Here is a 19153-nt window from a genome sequence, read left to right as displayed (position 1 = left end):
TTGGCGTGCCATCTTGAAATGTTGTTAGATTCCATAGTTAGAACTTCACAACGATCTACTCAGATCTACTCGGTACAGAAATCTGTGATTCGACGTTTAAAATACGTATATAATATATATGTATATATTATGTATCTACATCTTGCGCCGTACTTAAGATGGCTGTGGATTAATAAAGTGTAAAATTAAGATTTAGACACACGGTTGGTGAGCAAAGAAATTATGGCCTATTCGATCTCGTGAAGTTTTCTTCGGAGTGTTGGTTTTTGACTTGCACGTTCTCTATGCCGTGTTTATTCACATACTCATTCGGACATTTCTATGTCAGCATTGTAGTTGGACAACCGTGATTGGAGCATGCGCTGATATTCGTTTCTTTAGCCATTCTGACTCTTGGGGTCGGCGGTAATCATTGTTCGTGATTAGTTACATTACTGTGTTCAGTTATAGTGGTATACTTTCTGAGGAATTACACGATATATTTGTTGAGTGCGTGTATCAATATTGCATCTGGAATGCGTGGAACATCGAGACAGACTCAGCACGTAACGTTTATTCGCTTCACCGATTGATCGATCGAGAAACTCGCAAACCGTGGTTTTTACTTGCTCGCAAGAGCTACGAAATTACATTTGTGTGTATATATATATGCATATCTATATGTACGTATACACATATATGGTGTCGCGTTTCGTCGGTTCACGATATACTCAACGCTGGATACAAACATTCTTCAGTGGAATGATAGGCGTGTCACTAGATCAGGTACATGAAATGAACATAATACATTAGCTAAATATTAGGAGCCTTTATTTGTATTTTATCCTATAAAAACCGAACATCTGGATAGTTGTATAAACATCGAGACATTTTCTAAATAGATTTCTGAAATTTGATAAATAATTTGTACGTGTAAGTGGTGTTAAACAACGCTTGGAACAAGGCGAATACAAATTTCAATGTTATACCGCGAAATTCTGTTTCATGGCAGACATGTCGACATAATGGCGTCAATGTTCCCTTCGACTATAGATAACTGGATCCTACATTCCCTGCATGTCGCAATAAAACATTAAGGGTGCCACGTGACCCGTTTGAATCACGTGGTACGTTCCAAAAGCCGGGTCTGAACCTGCGCCCTCGAAAAGTTTGATTGCCGTCCCTGATTGATAATAATGATATTTGTAACGGCGAAATAGTTTTTGTATATGATACATGTATGCATTATATTTTTACATGATTAACCAACAGTGATAGCTTGAACGTTAGAAGCTTTTACATAATATCCTATACGCGGAAATTGTATTTTCTACGATGAAACATCAAACATGACATACTAGTCTGTGGTATAAAGTACTATAATTTCTTTGAAGAATTTAGATATTTGACTTTTAAACAAATTATTATTTACCATCTTTAACAAGTTTGTATCTCGAATTTTATTTTAATCTTGTTCTACTGTAATTATGTAACCTTGAAATGTACATTGATAATAAATTTCTAAGGTTAATTTTTATCAATTTTAAATGAACCAGCAGAAAATTGTTAAATAAATAAAACTTTTAACGTATTTCATTATTTTATTTGTTAAATTGTTCTTATATTGAATTTTTCTAAGAATAATGTTTTAATGTTGTCTTTTCAGACAAATGTGCGCTAGCACTGACAACATACCGTCGACACTTTCATCGCAGATAAACTGCTAAAGGAGAAGAAGCAACCTCAAAAGTTACTTAAGGCCCTGGGTGTGGTTTCAGTAACTTCTGATAAAATGGCAGAGGAGTGCAGCGATGTTAAGTCCGCAGGTCCATCCTCACCACGAAGTCCTCAGAACAATAGTGCAGGGGGAAAACCAAGCAGTCCTCAATCCCCCAGGCAACCAAGGCGTTTGAAGCTATCGCAACAGCAATTGGACAGCATGACAAAGGACGAGCTAGCAGCCAAGTGGCATGAACAGGACTTGTATGTGGAGTGTCTAGAGGCCCAGGCGGCAGCCCAGGAAGGTACTGAGATCACATGAGTGAGACCATCTCACTCACCACATTTCTTAAGCGAATTTACGAATGCCAGAACACAACGGTCTCTCGTAAGAGACAAGACTCTTATAGGGACGCTAAGAATAGGGACCAAGCGTTTTATTCTTAAAGTGTTTAGGATTCTAATGACACTAAGTTTCTTATAAGTCTTAAGATTGAACAAATCTTGAGGAAATAAATAGCATAATTATGTAGGTGAAATTCTTAAGAACACTTCTTATGACATTGATAAGCGAACGTAAATTGTAGAAAATTTTATGTATCCGTCTAAGTATTGGATAGATCAATTTGGTAATATATTTTTTAGATACAGGTTAGTGATATGCTAATATTGTACAAATTTTCAAAACTACATTTGTGATGTGTAGTGCGCGCAATTAAATTAACGCCAATATGTACCAGTGTTTGATATTTTATCGGTGAGCAGAAGTGGTGTGACGGTCATGTATACCGCATATATGAGAGAGTCTAATACAGTATTGCGCAAATAATGCAAAATTTTATTGCCTGGTGTTGAGTTGCGCTACCATTGATATTAAAAATTACTTAATACTAAAAGCAAAGTGTATTTTGGAAAAAAAAGTGATATTGTGTGACAAGAAGAGATGACGAGGTTTCTTTGAATGTGTTCACTATAAATCATTCTTCTCGTCGCAATAAACACACACAGCTTACTTTTAATATGATCTTGTAAGTGACTGTGCAGTGTGCGCGTATCTTTCTACAGTGTAGCAAACTACACTGCCAGAAGCAGGACAGTGCGTGCGTGTATGTGTACATTGGATATCGAGTTTCCACTTAGCGAGGATTAAATGAAATACAACATCCTTGCTGGCTCTGAATTTACAACTCAGGAGAGTTAAAACAGAGGCCCTATGTCATCCCTTTGGCCTACAAAACACTGTGCCAGGGGTGCGTGAACCTAAGTCTTGGTGAAGTACGAAACCTTTAATTGATGCAGTTACCATCTGACATTCCAGCTGCTTTCTCCAGTCCTAACAATTCTTATCCCAATCTATATATCTTTAATATTATCTTATATTTAGATATTTCTGATGAAACTGAACAACTTTACTTATGTTCCTAGACATCCATCCCTGTCTATTCCCCTTACGAACGCAATTCATGCATGCATTTGTACCTGCACCATAATGTCCTGATGTCCAAATACCAATATGAAAAATACGAACCTGATCGAATAAGGCCGGGAGTCATCTTGTGACAACATCTGTGTCTGCAACAAGTAGTCTGTCTATTCTTGTGGAAGAAAATTAACATCCACTCTTGGTCTCGGTGGAAGCACAGAGAATCTCACAAATGGCACGATGCAACGACTCCAAACTCAAAGTATGCGCTAATTAAAAATGTCAGTTGTCAGGCAGTCAATGTCACATACCTATAAAAACATATTTTGTTTATGCGCACTTAGGGCAAAAGAGTATGTAGTAGATTTTCACCACTATGCTTTATTTCACCAAAAATATAAAATTATGGAGTATTAAAAAAGTGTGCAGAGTATTCTGTACCATTATATTATACATGTACATATATTTTAAGGTTTTAAGCTCTCTGTATGTCTCATACATTTGTACACTAATTTTTAAACTATCTCGAAAAATGTATCATTCGGATAAACATGCAACACTTGAGTTTTACACAAATTAACCATAGAAATGATACATAATAAAAGAAATAGTCAGAAGGAATTATATAAATGTTAAATCATAAATCTTGTTCTAACAATGCTATCTAGCTGTGTAATGTGAATAAGATTATGATATTTTTATATCCTTAGACCTTAATTGATACATTTATTTAGTTTATATTTCCATCTATCTAAACATCAGTATTGATATATCAACTTTGTAAACTTGAGTTAATATTTTATCATTTTCTTTACATATTTAGAATTACAATACATATTTGTATATATCAATATAAAAATATATAATCGTTTAAATCCTTTTTTATGTAAAAGTGAAAATTAAAGCATGATTACATTATTATTTTATATATTATTCGCGCATAAGCAGATAATGTGTTCTGTAACTGTTGAAGTGAATTGAAAATTATTTATATACAAATTTGTATATTTATATGTCTTTTTATAAGTTTGGAAAGAAACTCTTGTATTTCATACATTGTATTTAATTGATTATAATAAGTATGTAACAAATTGATGAGGCACATAGATAGTTTTAAACAGTGAAGTTTCAATTAAAAGAAAAAATGACATAATATTCCTTTATAGGTGAACTAACTTCATTGAGAGAATCTGAAAACAAATACAGGCAGCAACATGCAGAAGCATCTCATAGAGAAAAAATTTTAGTCAGGAGACTTGCCTCTAAAGAGCAGGAACTACAGGAGTATATTGTATGTACATATTTTCTACATTCTGTAATAAAGAAGATTTTTGTCTTTTAATATTCTTAATATGAGTTTAATGCATATTTGTTGTAGAATCAAATTGCTGAAATGAAAGCTGCTCATGCTCCGTCCGCTGCCGCATTAAGATCTGCCCTACTAGATCCAGCTGTTAATATTTTAATCCAGAAATTGCGGCAAGAACTTGTTACAACGAAAGCTAAATTAGAAGACACCCAAAATGAACTCAGTGCGTGGAAATTTACACCGGACAGGTAGATATTTATCATATTTTTCTTAGAAACCAGTTAATTCTAAAATTTAACTCATAAATATTTTCACGTATTATATTCATTTTTAGCAATACGGGAAAAAGATTAATGGCAAAGTGCAGATTATTATATCAAGAAAACGAAGAATTAGGTCGTATGATCGCCAGTGGCCGAATTGCCAAGCTGGAAGGAGATCTTGCACTTCAGAGAAGTTTCAGTGAAGAAATGAAGAAATCACAGTCAGGTATTATTTCCTAATATCTTTCTATAACCACTCAACGTTAAGTACAGTCGAAGCTCTATCTAAAAATTCTTATAACTCGGAATATTTTCCACTTTTCTTCAACTTCGACTTACCGAAATCTGACTGTATGCTAAAAAAAAAACAAGTTAGTTACGATCTTTTTTAATTTTTTTGTTATAGAATTAGATGAGTTTTTGCAAGATTTGGACGAGGATGTAGAGGGAATGCAGAGTACAATTTATTTCTTGCAACAGGAGTTGCGTAAAGCTCGTGAGTCGGTAACGTTGTTGCAGCAAGAAAATGCAGCACTGAAGGCGAGTTCCAGTGAAAATAACCTAACGAATGGTTTGTCTCCACATACACCACCGATTAAGAAAGAGGAATTGGATGAAAATTCAGTTTCGGAAACAAAGACTTCGAAGTCGACGGAGGATAGTGATGTGTGCAAAGGTGCTAGGACTCCACCGTTATCATCGGGACGGTCGCCTCAGTGTGAGTTCTCGAGTACTGAAAGAACAGATCGTGTAGAACGAAAGCCTAATCAAGCAGATCATAACGATGAAAGCTCCAGTGACTCAGCCGCCTTGATTATTAAAGTTGAGAATGAGGAATTGAGTGATAGGGAGGAAGAACATGAAGAAAATCGAAACAGTAAGAGGATATTAAGAAGCAAAAGTCATAATAGAAGTAACAGTAAAACTAATGGGGAGGAGGTGCTATCTAGAACAACAAGGGGTAGGGACAGGACCAAAAGGGACAAAAGTGCTCCAGGTAGTGATGATGAAAGGACACATAAGAAAAAGAGAAGAGAGAGCATCCTTTCTCTTGATTATAACGAAGCCGATGATGACGCATTAGTTCTCACTAATGGTGAGACGCTTCAAAGCGATCCAGAATGAACAATTTTTTAGGATGATTTTATACTCATAACATTTGTTACATATAAATAGACCTTAACGTGATTTGTTATACCGTACAAGATAAAAATCTAAATCTAACATTCTATTGATCATTCGAAAATTCTAATATAAATAAAGAAGAAATAAAGATCATTGTCAACAATTTGTATTATTTTTCATGATATGCATATGTAAATACGTTTCTTTTTCGAGTATGCATAAGTCACGTTAATGCCAAAAAAAAGTAAACACGATTACATATAATAATATGTACACAAAATAATGCGGCGTTGGAATAAAGGGATAGATAGTTGAAATTATTTCTTTTGGAATTAAATCATATTGAAATTTTCAAAAAGAAACATGTGTGACCATGTAAACTAATGCATCAATGTTTTTAAACGGCTCACTGTAAATTCGTTAGGACACTGATAGCAATTGTTAGATTTTTTGAAAGAATCACAAAGGACATGAATAACAATAAAACAATAATTAAGGGTATGCCTTTCTATTATGTAAATACACAAATGTTAATATCTGATACACGACGACGCACATACGTAGATTTATACACGATTTGTGCGCAATAACTTGTATGTATGTATTGTTTTTTTCATTGCGAGACTCGCGTGTAGTCATGCGTAACTCGTGCATAAAATGTGCTTTTAATTGTGTATAATAAAATTGAGGTCTATTTGTTAGATTTATTAAATACCTGTAAATTATGCAAAATACAAAATAACATTAATGTCAGTAAAATATATGGACTGGCGTCACAACTAATAAAACATCATATTTGTATTTTTAATTTTTTTTTTTCAAGGACAAGTGTACAAAATATTTACATTACTATTTTCTATTATCATTATACTAAAACGTGTTTTTCATATGATTTCTTTGATAAAAGTTACTTTTTCTTTACCTTTTTTATAATTTTGACATGTAATAGTACATAATGTAAATATATTTCGTACTGAGAATATCATTTTTTGAATATAATTAACAATTACAGTATAAGTAGTATGTAATTCAATTCAAATATATCTTTCATATAAATCGATTGCTACTGTTGTACAGTGTGACGTATTCATTAAAAATCTCGTTATGAAATACAAATTTGATTATTTAAAACAATCGTAGAGTATTGAATAAAGTCCCATTATTGTTTATTTTAATTGACATTGTAACTATGTAGTTAAATAATATCAATGAATTTCTAATAATTTCAAATCAAAATATTTTTTTTCGTTGAAAGATTATACAGAGTATTTTACTTGCTGAAATGAATTACAATTACAAATTGTTAGTTGTAAATCAATCGTTTTTCCGTTACGAGATGTTACCGTTGAAAACTTTTTGTTTCTCGTAATTTATAGTATACAAGTAAGAAGGAATTACTTAGAATTTAATTATTTATCTCTATAGGACAAATTGTGACGTAATAAACGATACTGGCGCGTTTGGTACTCGAAGTCGAACCATTTTGCGATCTTCACGGCATTGTGATATTTGCACCGGTTCGCGATAGGTTGGAATACGTTCTCGTTTTGCAACTTTCGATTACATTTCCTAACAGGCAATTTTATTTGTTAAAATTACAACAATGTTCGCGGCGAGACGCACTTTGTTATCCAGTACAATGTAAGTTTGTCTTGTTTTTCACTTATGTACATTGATACAAACGATATTATATAATTTCCAACCTCTAGTTTCTTCTATACCTTTATTATTATTAAGTATTTCGTGTACAGCGAATTTGTATTTATTCTTTCATTTAAAAACATGACAATTGTGTTTTAAGAAATAATTAGGTAACTATTCTTGAGATTTGGAATCGATAATATCTGTTATGGCGTAGCGATAGTTTCTACAGTTAAATAAATATATTTTTCAATTCGTACAATAATTTTTATAATTAGGTTACAGAATTAAATTCTGTAATCTAGTTATGCAGGTCGTCACTTTATTGAAAATTTGTGAACGACATTTCGTGATGTGTTTTCGATGTATCTGTCAAGTTCGAACAAATTTTTCATTTGTATTAAAAGACATTGATCCTTAAAGCAAATTTGACATCATACTTAATATACAATTTTTCAACTCTTTATATTAAGTATCAATGTAGAAATACATTTAAATTTAGTTTGACCTCTGGCATAAAGGTTAGATAAGTACTTTGTCAATATGACATGAGTATCAATGTTGCCTCGATTAAAACGTAGAGAAAAAGTAATCGTTTATCGAATTTAAAATGAACCAATTATTACTTAAATTATACAGATTATTTTTAATGATGTATCAATTCTTATCTTTGTTTTATTCCAGGGTTGCTTAATTGATTTTTTTTTAAACTTTCTGCTGCACACTTTTAAAAATTCATATATTGCAAATAAACTAAACTAACTCTCTCTTTCTATGGTCCATAGCAAAGATGCATTTAAAAGGTCGAAGCATACACTTCCTGAGTTACCCTATGATTACAAAGCTCTGGAGCCAATCATATGTGCTGAAATTATGCAGCTCCATCACTCTAAACATCATGCAACATATGTGAATAATTTAAACGTTGCTGAGGAGAAGCTGAAAGATGCTGTGGCAAAAGGAGATGTCAACACACAAATTGCACTGGGACCTGCAATCAAATTCAATGGTGGTGGTCATTTGAATCATTCGATTTTCTGGTGCAATTTGTCGCCAAATGGTGGTAAACCAGATGGTAAATATTTTTAGAAGTAAATCCTTTGAACAGCGAAGCAGATACACCTTAAATGTAAAATGCTTTTCATTTTTCAGCTGCTCTCGTTAAACAAATTGAAAAGGATTTTGGTAGCATGGAAGAAATGAAGAAACGCCTATCTGAAAGTACTGTTGCAGTCCAGGGTTCTGGTTGGGGTTGGCTTGGATACGATAAGCAGGCAAAGTCGCTAAGGATAGCGACATGCAGTAATCAGGATCCATTGCAAGCGACGACTGGTTTAGTACCGCTTTTGGGCATCGATGTTTGGGAACACGCCTATTACTTGCAATACAAAAATGTTCGACCGGACTATGTTAAAGCGATCTTCGACATTGTTAATTGGAACGACGTTAGTGCTCGTTTCAAGAGTGCTGCTGGATGTTAGAGTAAATGGTTACATTTAGTGATTGCATCTGAGACTACGTTAGTATCGATACCGGTTATTTAGTACGAATTTTTTTCCTAAACATCATTTCGTATTTTTCGTCGTCTTAATTATCCTAATAAGGCGTTCACAATTTTATATTTACATATATTTCATATGTACTGTACTCATATGTAATAATGAACCTATCAAAACAAATTTGTTCGTCTTTATATTATCAGTAAAGTATCATTTATATTTTAGTACTATTTTTTGCATATGGATACCGTTACATATTTTGGTAACTTCCTTACAATAATTGAAAAAATTATTTTCCATTTCTCTACAATTTGAAAGATATCAGAGACGCGATATTTCAAGTAATTTATTCTCAGTTTTCTCTAACATGTTAAGTTCCATCTGTTCCCGCATCAAGCTGTGAGAATGGATGGAACTCATTGTTACGATACTTTCTGTACAGGTTTGATAGAGCCATTATCAAAAGACCAAGATTACAAACTTTTACCGACTTCGGTGATGAAGGTGAACGTGGTTCCTGGAATCACCGTCTTCGAGCATAGAGAGCGCCACAGAACCGCTGATTTTTAACGCGGTCAGTACTGCAGTGCACGAGTTAGAAATTCCCATTGTACGTCCTATCTATGTAATATCTTATCGGTGGTTTTATATTTGGCGCGATCGAAACACTGTGAAGTGTTACGAACGCTCCGCGAAGAAGGAACGGTCGACAGCGCCACACGGTTGGTAAGCTGCACGAGTGAGTGCCGAGAAAGAAGAAAAAGACCCCTAACTCGTCGTGTTAATAATCGATCGGTTAGAGTCGAGTTGCCTCGCGTTGCGACGCGTACACGCTGTGTTTCGAGGAACGTCGCGGAACTAGAACCAGTATGGCAGGAGTACCTCAGCTGTTTTCACGTCACTGCCTACGTATCTGGTGAGTGAAAAGCGTTCTTGTCACTTTAAGCAGTTTCGCTAAATATCATGTTCGTTATTATCACAAGAATCTAGCATCATCCCTATAGGCATCATAGGTTTATTTTGTACGCAATGGGTCATGTATCGCGAGTCCTCGTTTGGTCTACGTCAGAAATCGTGTTCCCCTTTTGTGTTATTAACTTGAATGCACAGTAGATGCGTCCAACCATAGTCAGACACTTTTTAAATTTCTTTAGCACTGCGTTCTTCTGTGTCTCAGTGCTTCGTTGTTGCCTCTGTTAGTTCTATGTTGCAACGATGACAATCGGTAAAGGTGTCGGAAGTCAGTCGCAAAGCATTGTAATAATTTAAAAAAAAAAATGCAAAAGTACGTTTAGAATCCAAATTGCTTTATATCTTCGTCGCGTTTTAAGAAAAGTTTTTTGGACAGATTTGATTACTTTTAAGACCTGTATGAAACGTTTGTAATTGATCATTTACTTAAGATTTTTGTTATAGAAACATGCATGTAAATGTTTCTATGATATTAAGATGAATGTTTAAAAGGGTTTGGCGTATATGACCTTAATTCATGTGCATTCAGACGAATATCGAGCAGTACGTAGTCGACGAGTGTCATTCTATGTAATAAATTCTGAAAGTAGTTAATCGGGAGACATGTTCGCAGCGTGTTGCAGAATGATTCACAACGTTAGTGGCATTACCAGACGCGTTAATTACGAAGGTGGCGCTTTCGTCCCAGTCAACGCGCAACGAATCGACTCGTTTTTCCTACGGTTCTTTATTTTTTTTCCTTGCTAGGAAAACACGTAGCTACCTCGTGGTATACTTTTACACGAATACATTCGGCTCGTGGATCGTTACTGGAGAAGTGTAACACACTTCCGGGCTAGGGTTTTTTGAAATTAGAGTATACAGGTGCAACCTCACGGAAGGCTGGTGCTGAAAGGATCACGGGGTGTAAAAGTAAACCTTTTTGCCAAATTAAGTTCGTTGAGGAATATTGTGGGTTCGACTGCTGACTATTCAAGTATGAATATTCCTCGACGATCAGGCCATTAAAAAATTCGAATTTTTGTTTGAAATAGGGGACATTGTAAAAATATGTTTTAATTCATTCTTTTAATTTTGTCGCGATGGAAAATGAAACCAAATCGGATTTAGTTGAATTATAATTTTACGTGGCAAAAAGAAAGTAACGTAAACCTCGGTACTAGAATTTACTCTTCTTTTATGATAGAGAACATATTCATGGATGCCCTAGTCACGTTTCCGGAACGGCGCCTCATAAAAAATGAACACACGTCAATGCTATTGGGTACATATGTATGTGTAACCCACAGTACGAAATTACGGACAAATAGTTTCGTAGGACTCTTTCCAAGGAATTCACCATTTTTATTTCAGTCGTCGCTTCAGTTCTTAAAGCGCGAATCTCGGAAGAACGATCAGTCGACATCTGCATCCCTGTAAATAAAAGATATCATGAAAAAAACTATTCCTTCTATACTTTTCGAGTTCTCGTTTAAGATATTATAGAACGAAACCCGTGACGTAGAACCGAAATTTTTGCTCGTGCTTGCTTGGAAAACGATCGCAAGCAATACAAAGATGCAAGTAACGACAGCGTCCGGTGACGATGTTAACGTATCTAAAAATGAAACGTGGCGCTGTGGGGTTAGATTTTGTAGTAGTGCTCGACGAGTGTCTAGGTATTCCATTCGAGTAATGCTTCTAGATGTTTAGGAGTCGTTCGGAATAAAGATACGTCAGGTGCTATTTGCCGACATCGTGGATATCTTTACTTATTGATTGCTTCGTAGAAATTGGCCGGCGCCGCCCGCGTCGCATCGGTCGATCGTCGGGTTGCAGGCTGACGTCATCCGTGGCTCCTACGCCTATTGATTTTCTCCTCTAGGCGCGATGCGATTGGTCCATAAACGGAGAAAGCGGGCATGCACGACCCTGGACCACGATGTCGATCGGCGCGCGCATTCAACCACCGTCCGCCATATTGCTTTCAACCACCTACCACCGCGCACTACCGGTTTCGATTCTACTCCACTTTCGAGGGCGAATTCCTACCCGAGCAACCCTGTGCGCGTACCTTGGCGACTTCAGATCGATCATCTAGATATTCCTCGGTGCAGATCGTGACCGAATGTTTCCTCGCTTCTAGGATCGGTTCAAATTCGAGTTAATTCGTTACTTCGGCACATTTTCCCTACTCGACGCCATTTTGAACGTATCCGGAATCCATATTTAACGGGCCAACTGCCAGGCTAATATTCGAGAAAATTTCTGTTAAATGTCATTTCGAAACGATTCGGAACTACGTAATCTTTGGGAATTCATTCTTTTAATTTCTTGGTGAAAAGCTTCGTAATCCAAACCTAACCCATATGGAGACCAACGCGTTAATAATACTAATGCTACCATTTTGTATGAAACTTGGTATAGACTTTCGTTTACAAACGATTTGCATCATACTTTTGTTTATTTCTCCTGCATATTAATGTCTTCCATGCATACGATTTAGGAGTTTCTTGATTAATTGAGTAGATCCACCAAGAAATTATAAAGTTAATCCTTGAACTCTGCTTTCTCCAAAAATCATATCTGACTCATCGATTCCATGAATATAAGATATACCTACCGCTTCCGTTTGATTTCGGGTGAGAGATATTCGCGTGCGCAAAAATGTCGTTTCGGGAACATTTCGTTGGACGAATTCCTAGAAAATATTCGTGCAAGATTTATCTACGCAATACCTGACCGTAATAGCTACTCGCTGAACGCTATAACGTTCATTCAAATCGAATATTTAGAACGAGACCGTTCCATAAATAATGCCCCCAGAAATGTACAAATATCAGATTTTAAATTAGAAAGAAATATCGTGTAGCACACTTTATCTTTTTCATCGAAAAATGAGGACAACCGTATCAACGTAGCCTAATTTCTTTCACTCTTCTGTAGTATACAGAACGATTCGTATAACGCGAAAATGAAATCGATATCTTCGTTAGTTTTTGAGAAAAAATGTTTGCAACACTTTACTAGCCTGTACATGCTTTAGTTTAATTACTTAAAAGTGAACGAAACGCGCCACGCTATGGCAGCGGCACTTGGAAACGGAATAGTACGTGTCGGTAGTCGTAATCAGGGCCGATGTGTTCACGATCAATTTGTCATAATTACACCGGAGCTGTCCCTCGCATGGGATTCCATGTCGGCGAATTAGGGCGATTGGCGTGGAAAAAAAATGCGACGCCGTTCGCTTAATTCCGTTTATTTCGTTATTAATCCGTATCGACAATTATCTTACGCTATCCAGGGTAACGGTGGCGTTGATGAAAGTAATTAATTCGAGCGAACTCACCCGATGCTCCTTGAAAACAAATTATGGGAAATTATCCGGGAAACCCACAATTACGTCGAATAAATTGCAACGCGACCGCGTAATTTATAGCCAAGGAAAGACAATCTAGAATGAAATCTTTATGCAGAACGAGTAGTACAATCTAAAATTACACTCACCACCGGCTACCCAAATTTGACTCGTTTAATGGAGGAGCTATTCCATTTTTAAACAGTTATTGACTGGTTTTAATGTATTCTCGGCGGCGGTCTGAGTATTATACCGATCAAAACAATTGGGAACCGCGTTTCTAAATAATTCAGGAGGATATCAATCAAATGTCGGAGACGGAAAAGTAACGTGTGCTTAAAGGTACTTGCACGGCGCAGAATGATAAAGTCATTTGAATAAATGATTCCGTTGGAATTATGCTGGACTATTTTTAGGATCGACATTGGAAAATTAATTGACCGTTGTGGCAAACAGCTGAAAGTTCTGCGTTTGTGTCGCATATAAGTAAACAAAATGTATCCTCCGAAATAACTACTCCCACTAGGTAAACATTCTTCAAATTATAAAAGTACAAAGAAGCAAATAGCACAAGTGCTTTCCTCCGAATGTAATCTCGTTGGAGAGACGAACGCAATCTCCAATGAATATCAAGTCGCGTTCATTATCAGCAAAAGCGCGTCTTATCGGTTATTCTCGCTCGCAAATAAAGGCGCCTTTGTGTCTGCATTCACCATTCTCGATCTGAGATATCGCTTCGACAATGATCGCTCCTAAGAACGTGCCGCGCGAGAGTCACACAAGCTACCTCGAGTGTCGCGTTTCTTTTTTTTTTCGTTTGTTATACTATCTAAAAGATAACGGCTGCGCGACAGCGATTTCTGCGGGGAGCAGAAATTTAACGTTTCGTTCATGGGAGCGTGGGTCGAAGGGTGTTGACTATGGGAGCGTTTTGACGTCATCGATGCGTACGAGACCCTTCTTTGCGAGAATTTTCATTTCATGGAAATGCTTCCGAAAATAGCCTGTGTTTCCCTTTAAGCACAAATAGGATGCTCCGCGTTCGTTAAAATTGAATTGGAAATTTGAAACGTTCGGATTGGCGTCGTTGATAAATACCGAGCAATGATTGGAGTTGTTGTAAGTCGCATTAATAACGGAATTTATTGTATCATTCCCGATCCGTTAACAATTCGTAACAGAGCGCCGATAATTGTTTATGTAACAGTCATTGAATTAATAGTTAGTTAATTTACATTATTTTATGTAGATCAAATTATTCTCCGATCTCCCATTAGAAATATTAATAACGAGTTGAGATAAGGTAAACGTTGTTCGACGTTATCAGCAGATTCGCTCGGTCGACGTTTCTACAATCTGTTGGGTAAACAAGCATCGCAGGTTTACTAACGACGGGCGGGTGTCCGACCTTTTTCCTTCTCAAGTGCCCCTATATCTGTTTCATCTAGGGGTGGTTTCGGTGTAGTAAATAGTAAGACAGAAACCTTTCGCCTACTCGTACGGAACGACCATATCTGATGGCGTCGAACAGGTATCGTGTAAACACGTTACTTGAAACGAACGTTGTTATTGGAACAATCGATCCTCGTTTTCTAATTAATTCTTTTCGGTGTTCTCGCTTAATTGATCTCAGAGTAGCGTTCGGCCCACACTGGTCCTCTAATTAAATTTTTAACATTCCCTCAACAATCCAGAGCGTGCTTCCGCAAACGCAAAGATTTTTAAAGTCTCCAAGATTCAATTATTTCCATCCGAACCGATTACTTTATGGAAAATATCGAGAGTTCCGCGACACGATGAAGACCAAACGTTTGATAGGTATCGCGGCAGTGTCGTAATTTTATTTCCCGACTGGTTAGATTTACGGTGGCCGTTTTCTCTCGGTAATCGATGGAATCGTTCCATTGAGACACGTAAAAATATAAATTATACCGCGCCTCGAGATACAGGAACTGTTCGTAGAATGCGAGTTCGCAAAAAGAAAAAAAAAAAGAAAAAAAAAAGAAAAACGTAGAAAAATTCACACTACACGTTTTGCGATATTTTACGCTTACGCTGTCTGGGTATCTTTCACGGTCGAGGCATTCGACGAACCGAAGGAATAAAAAATTCCCGCGAGGACGTCGAACACGGTCTTGAGAAAATGGCCAATGCCGTTTACTGGACGTCATTCGATAGTCACAGCTACCGCATCTGTTTTTTTACTGCTTATTTGTCTCCGTAACATCAGCTTTCCGATAGGAACAGTTTCGTTTCGACGAATGTCAAATAAATGATGTACGTCTCGAGAATATACGGATACGTCCGTAAAGGACTCGAACGAAATTGTTCTTGAATAAAAAGCCAGTAACAAATACCGAAGCCCACGCGTCGATAAATTTCTCATCTGCGATAACACGGGATGCTCGTACCGATTACTTTACTTCGTTTCTCGTGAATCAGGTAGCGTTTGTCAACGATTGAGCCAATACGTCGGCCAGGTTTATTTGATCAATCGGTCAGAACGGTTTCGCAGTTGTCGCGCGTTGGTGAAAGCAAGGCATGGAAGCCAGGTTTAATGACTGCTATAAAACGATTACGGAAGCTCAATCAAACGTACGCGAAATCGATTTAACGGTTTCCTTACGGTTGCGCCCGCTAATTCTAACGACCGACGCACGGCAAGGGAATTTGTTAATCCAGTACTAACTAATGTCGTTCCGACGTCGACAAAGCGTTATTCTCAATTTACTAATCCCGTTAGGAAACGAGATTGCAATTTTACGTCGCCGCGGCTACCATTGCTCGACAAAGTCGAACCCCGTCGACCCTTTCGTGGCGAGCCTTTCGTGAAAAACTCTCATTATGGAACCCAGATTGTACGTTTAACCGTGGAAGCGAGCAAAGATACCAACGTTGGTAAATACTGCGATGCTTGGAAGCTTTCTGCGAAGTGAACGACGGTGTCGCTCCAAATAAAGCCGTGATCGATAACCGCGATTAGGACCGTTACGCCAAAGATCTTTGTTTACAGTACTGAATTGGTACTCGAAATGTATCGATAGAAAAGTGTTGAACGAATCGGGCCGGCTACTCGAAGTTCCAAGTGGTTCGAAAAAATAGTCGCAGGATTCAAGATGGTTATCACAGAAGCGGACAAAAAATGTCCAGTTAACGTAGGTTCGTAAATCAACTCTGACGCAGATACGGACTGTTTGCTTTACTTGTGAAAGGTTGCATCGCGCGAAATCAGATATCGCGCTTATAGGAATTTTAATAAATGGTGCCTAGATAAGAGGTACCGTATCAACTGAACGAACCGTGAATATTGCTTCGAATAGACCAATAATCGATAGGAATGTGTACGATGCTACGGAGATATTGATAGCAGTAGCCAGGTATTGTTTAAACCATAAATTGGTCGAGGTTCGCGAATCAAACTTGAAATTAATTTTATTTGTAAACGGTGATTGCTCGATCTGTGATATTTATTTATCGTTTGAATATCGAGAACGATAAAGAAGGAGACCCGCATCGAGATTTGTTCACTGTTAACAAAGATCTCGAATTCGCTTTGAAACGGGAGACGCATGAAACATTTTTTTTTTTTTTTTTGTGTTGGAAACCTAAATAAAAATCTGGAATGAAACAGTGACGCCTTTATCTCGATTCATTTTCGCCAGGGTTCCTTCGCAGACCTATTGTCGCCAGGACGTTTTTTTGTCTGCTTTGTGAGTACTGTATACTCCTTTCTCTAGGTCCTTTCCGTGTATCCACAATTTCGATGGGGGTGGCGCAACGTTTGATAACTCTATTTCTCGTGAATCGTGCAAAAAGAAAATCGTATAATTTCTTATCCTCGGAGAAATAAGAACGTGTCCAGTTCCAATTCAGGACGATAAAGTAAGCCAAAATAGTATTTCCAAAGAGCGTCTCCGAATGGCTCTCTTTTATATTTTATTTTACGGGCCGACTTAGAAACCCATATTCTTTGGATCGATATCCTGGAAATTAGGCCTTGGGCGTTATAGAAATAAACTCCCATTGAAATGGCCATTCAAATAAAATTCTTATCGCGTCGAACGCTAATTCATTTCATAGTTTGATTGCTTTACTATTCTATTCTATTCTATTCTATTTCTATGAGAAAATAACAACGAAAATAAATAAGAAATCATTTCAATCGAGTTTAAGAAGAAAGCAATGGAAGACAGAGAAAAATTAATAAGGGATATTTTCCCATACAAATTAATAAAACAGAGACTGGTAAAATTACTTAACGAGCTTTCCAGATAAAGCAAAGATTAAAGAGTCCGTCTACCTTTGCATAAATTGTTATGCGGCACTGTTATTATATTTTGCTCTATACATATTAATTTGAAGTTAAAAACCCAATTTTCATACTAATAAGATAATGGGATATACGTGGTATTCGGCTTAATAAATAAAAATGCCATACCGCGTAGGCGATATTGGACCGTTAAGGGTTATCACGTTGGCTGCATCACCCACACATAGGTAACGGGGCTTTTCATTATGAAAATAGAAAAATTGATGAGGTGTTAAACGAAATAAGTTTTCAATTGCTCGAAAACAATATTTTAGTACTATACTTTAATATTTTAATATTTTAATAATACTTTAATACTTTAATAATAGGATTACTATATTTTAACGTAAAATTGGTGAATTTTTGATTTCAAATAATTAGAGTGATCTGTGCGTTGCGCGGTGCATTTTCGAGAAGCCAACTTCAAACAGCTGATGTTTCGTTCATTTATGAATATTTTTACATAAAAAAAAAAATTATATAGATTATTACAATTAGTTGTAAATAAATATATATTACGCACTCTTCAAAAATAATTCGCGAAAAAGCGGTTGTTTACTTGACCCTCCCCCCTTAATTCGTAATACGAGGGCGAGGCGTTCAAATTGAAAATTGTATCGCCTAGCAATTTATTTCCCGAGTCAATTTAGTATTTACTATCATTGTAAAAGGTGTAAAGTTCTGTACATGGGGCAGATCGCGAAGAAGCTAGCAAAACTATGGGGATGAATTAGAGATCGTGGTACCCGTGAGGGCTTAAAGGACATCCGTTTTCGGTGGTGTGAGTGTAGTAATTACCAGGTGACCGTCAGATGGCGCATGCGCGGTAACTCGCCCCGTCGGCTAATGGCCGCCGCCGCGGGGGTAAGCGCGCAGGCGCCTCGGGTCTACTCGTCACTCGACGACCGACCGTCGACCGGACCGGAGGTGTTGAGGTGATTTGTTCTCGGGGACAGGGTGGTTCGGTAGTCGGTGCGTGCGTGTGTGTGTCAGTGAGAGTGCGCGGGCGTACACGCTCGATCGTGAGCGATACGTGGATAAATGCATTATAATGCCCGCGTACGTGTCCCTTAAGAGTCTCGAGGACCGTCGAAGAATTGTCAGTGCGCCGACATAGTGTCAGTCGCGAGTGTTTTGAAACCGTTTCACGTCGTAAGTAGTGTCGCGTCCGTCATCGACTTCTGTCAACGTTCTTCCGATAACCATCACCGAACACCAAACATCGAACGCGTTCGCCCGTCCGAACAGACGATCGAAACTAACCCCATTCAAAGTTAACCCGAAGGTAAGACCGCAGAAATTGTTATTCCGACCACTGGATCGATCGTGAAAATCTACGTACACGCGATGGGCGCTCTTCACCTACGCCCGTCTTGCACTTTCTCAACGATACTTTCCGATACGCCGTTGCTATCGATTGCTCCGTGTCTCCGATGTTTTCGCGACGTAGAAACGAAGCATCCTCGCGAAATCTATCCAAGAAAGACGTCTAGACAGTACAGTCGAGGTGGGTGCCTAACGTCGAACGAACGCGTCGACCCGTTCGACGACATTTTGTACCCTCTGCGCATCGTGTA

At 37.4% G+C, this 19153-nt stretch overlaps 3 protein-coding genes across 24 annotated transcripts in view; all 3 read left to right on the top strand.

Annotated features, from left to right (window-relative positions):
* Positions 1 to 113: 113 nt before the first annotated feature.
* On the top strand, positions 114 to 6521 carry LOC128886701 (pre-mRNA-splicing regulator female-lethal(2)D). 5 transcript variants are annotated; one of them, XM_054141828.1, is made up of 6 exons: positions 114 to 765; positions 1646 to 2003; positions 4288 to 4412; positions 4500 to 4678; positions 4765 to 4919; positions 5100 to 6521. In XM_054141828.1, exons 2-6 carry the CDS (start codon positions 1772 to 1774, stop codon positions 5816 to 5818), a joined length of 1410 nt encoding a protein of 469 aa, XP_053997803.1. In that variant the 5' UTR covers positions 114 to 765; positions 1646 to 1771; the 3' UTR covers positions 5819 to 6521. The 5 variants fall into 5 exon arrangements, with proteins under 5 accessions (XP_053997803.1, XP_053997804.1, XP_053997805.1 ...); XM_054141829.1 differs by lacking the exon at positions 114 to 765 and adding an exon at positions 1112 to 1217; XM_054141830.1 differs by lacking the exon at positions 114 to 765 and adding an exon at positions 1403 to 1423.
* Positions 6522 to 7257: 736 nt separating this feature from the next.
* Positions 7258 to 9182, top strand: LOC128886711 (superoxide dismutase [Mn], mitochondrial). Its single transcript, XM_054141844.1, has 3 exons — positions 7258 to 7459; positions 8245 to 8534; positions 8612 to 9182. Exons 1-3 carry the CDS (start codon positions 7422 to 7424, stop codon positions 8938 to 8940), a joined length of 657 nt encoding a protein of 218 aa, XP_053997819.1. The 5' UTR covers positions 7258 to 7421; the 3' UTR covers positions 8941 to 9182.
* A 144-nt stretch (positions 9183 to 9326) lies between these two features.
* Positions 9327 to 19153, top strand: part of LOC128886691 (kinesin-like protein unc-104) — a 38748-nt gene continuing 28921 nt past the window's right edge. For 17 of the 18 annotated variants that reach the window (XM_054141810.1, XM_054141812.1, XM_054141811.1 and 14 more), the window contains exon 1: positions 9327 to 9874. The gene's annotated coding sequence lies outside the window, so the exon portion shown is untranslated. Of the gene's footprint in view, positions 9875 to 18495; positions 18862 to 19153 lie in introns of those variants that run through there. The other variant, XM_054141796.1, reaches the window with a different exon arrangement.

This window comes from Hylaeus anthracinus, unplaced genomic scaffold (genome assembly GCF_026225885.1).
Source record: "Hylaeus anthracinus isolate JK02 unplaced genomic scaffold, UHH_iyHylAnth1.0_haploid 11985, whole genome shotgun sequence".
Taxonomy (NCBI): Eukaryota; Metazoa; Arthropoda; class Insecta; order Hymenoptera; family Colletidae; genus Hylaeus; species Hylaeus anthracinus.
Note: the sequence above shows the minus strand (reverse complement) of the source record. Positions and strands in the feature narration are given on the sequence as shown.

Coding starts and splice junctions, on each gene's coding strand:
- LOC128886701 (XM_054141828.1), top strand. CDS start 1,772: ATGGCAGAGGAGTGCAGCGATGTTAAGTCCGCAGGTCCATCCTCACCA. Junction 2,004..4,287: donor CCAGGCGGCAGCCCAGGAAG/GTACTGAGATCA, acceptor ATTCCTTTATAG/GTGAACTAACTTCATTGAGA. Junction 4,679..4,764: donor TGGAAATTTACACCGGACAG/GTAGATATTTAT, acceptor ATTCATTTTTAG/CAATACGGGAAAAAGATTAA.
- LOC128886711 (XM_054141844.1), top strand. CDS start 7,422: ATGTTCGCGGCGAGACGCACTTTGTTATCCAGTACAAT. Junction 7,460..8,244: donor ACTTTGTTATCCAGTACAAT/GTAAGTTTGTCT, acceptor TATGGTCCATAG/CAAAGATGCATTTAAAAGGT. Junction 8,535..8,611: donor AAATGGTGGTAAACCAGATG/GTAAATATTTTT, acceptor TTCATTTTTCAG/CTGCTCTCGTTAAACAAATT.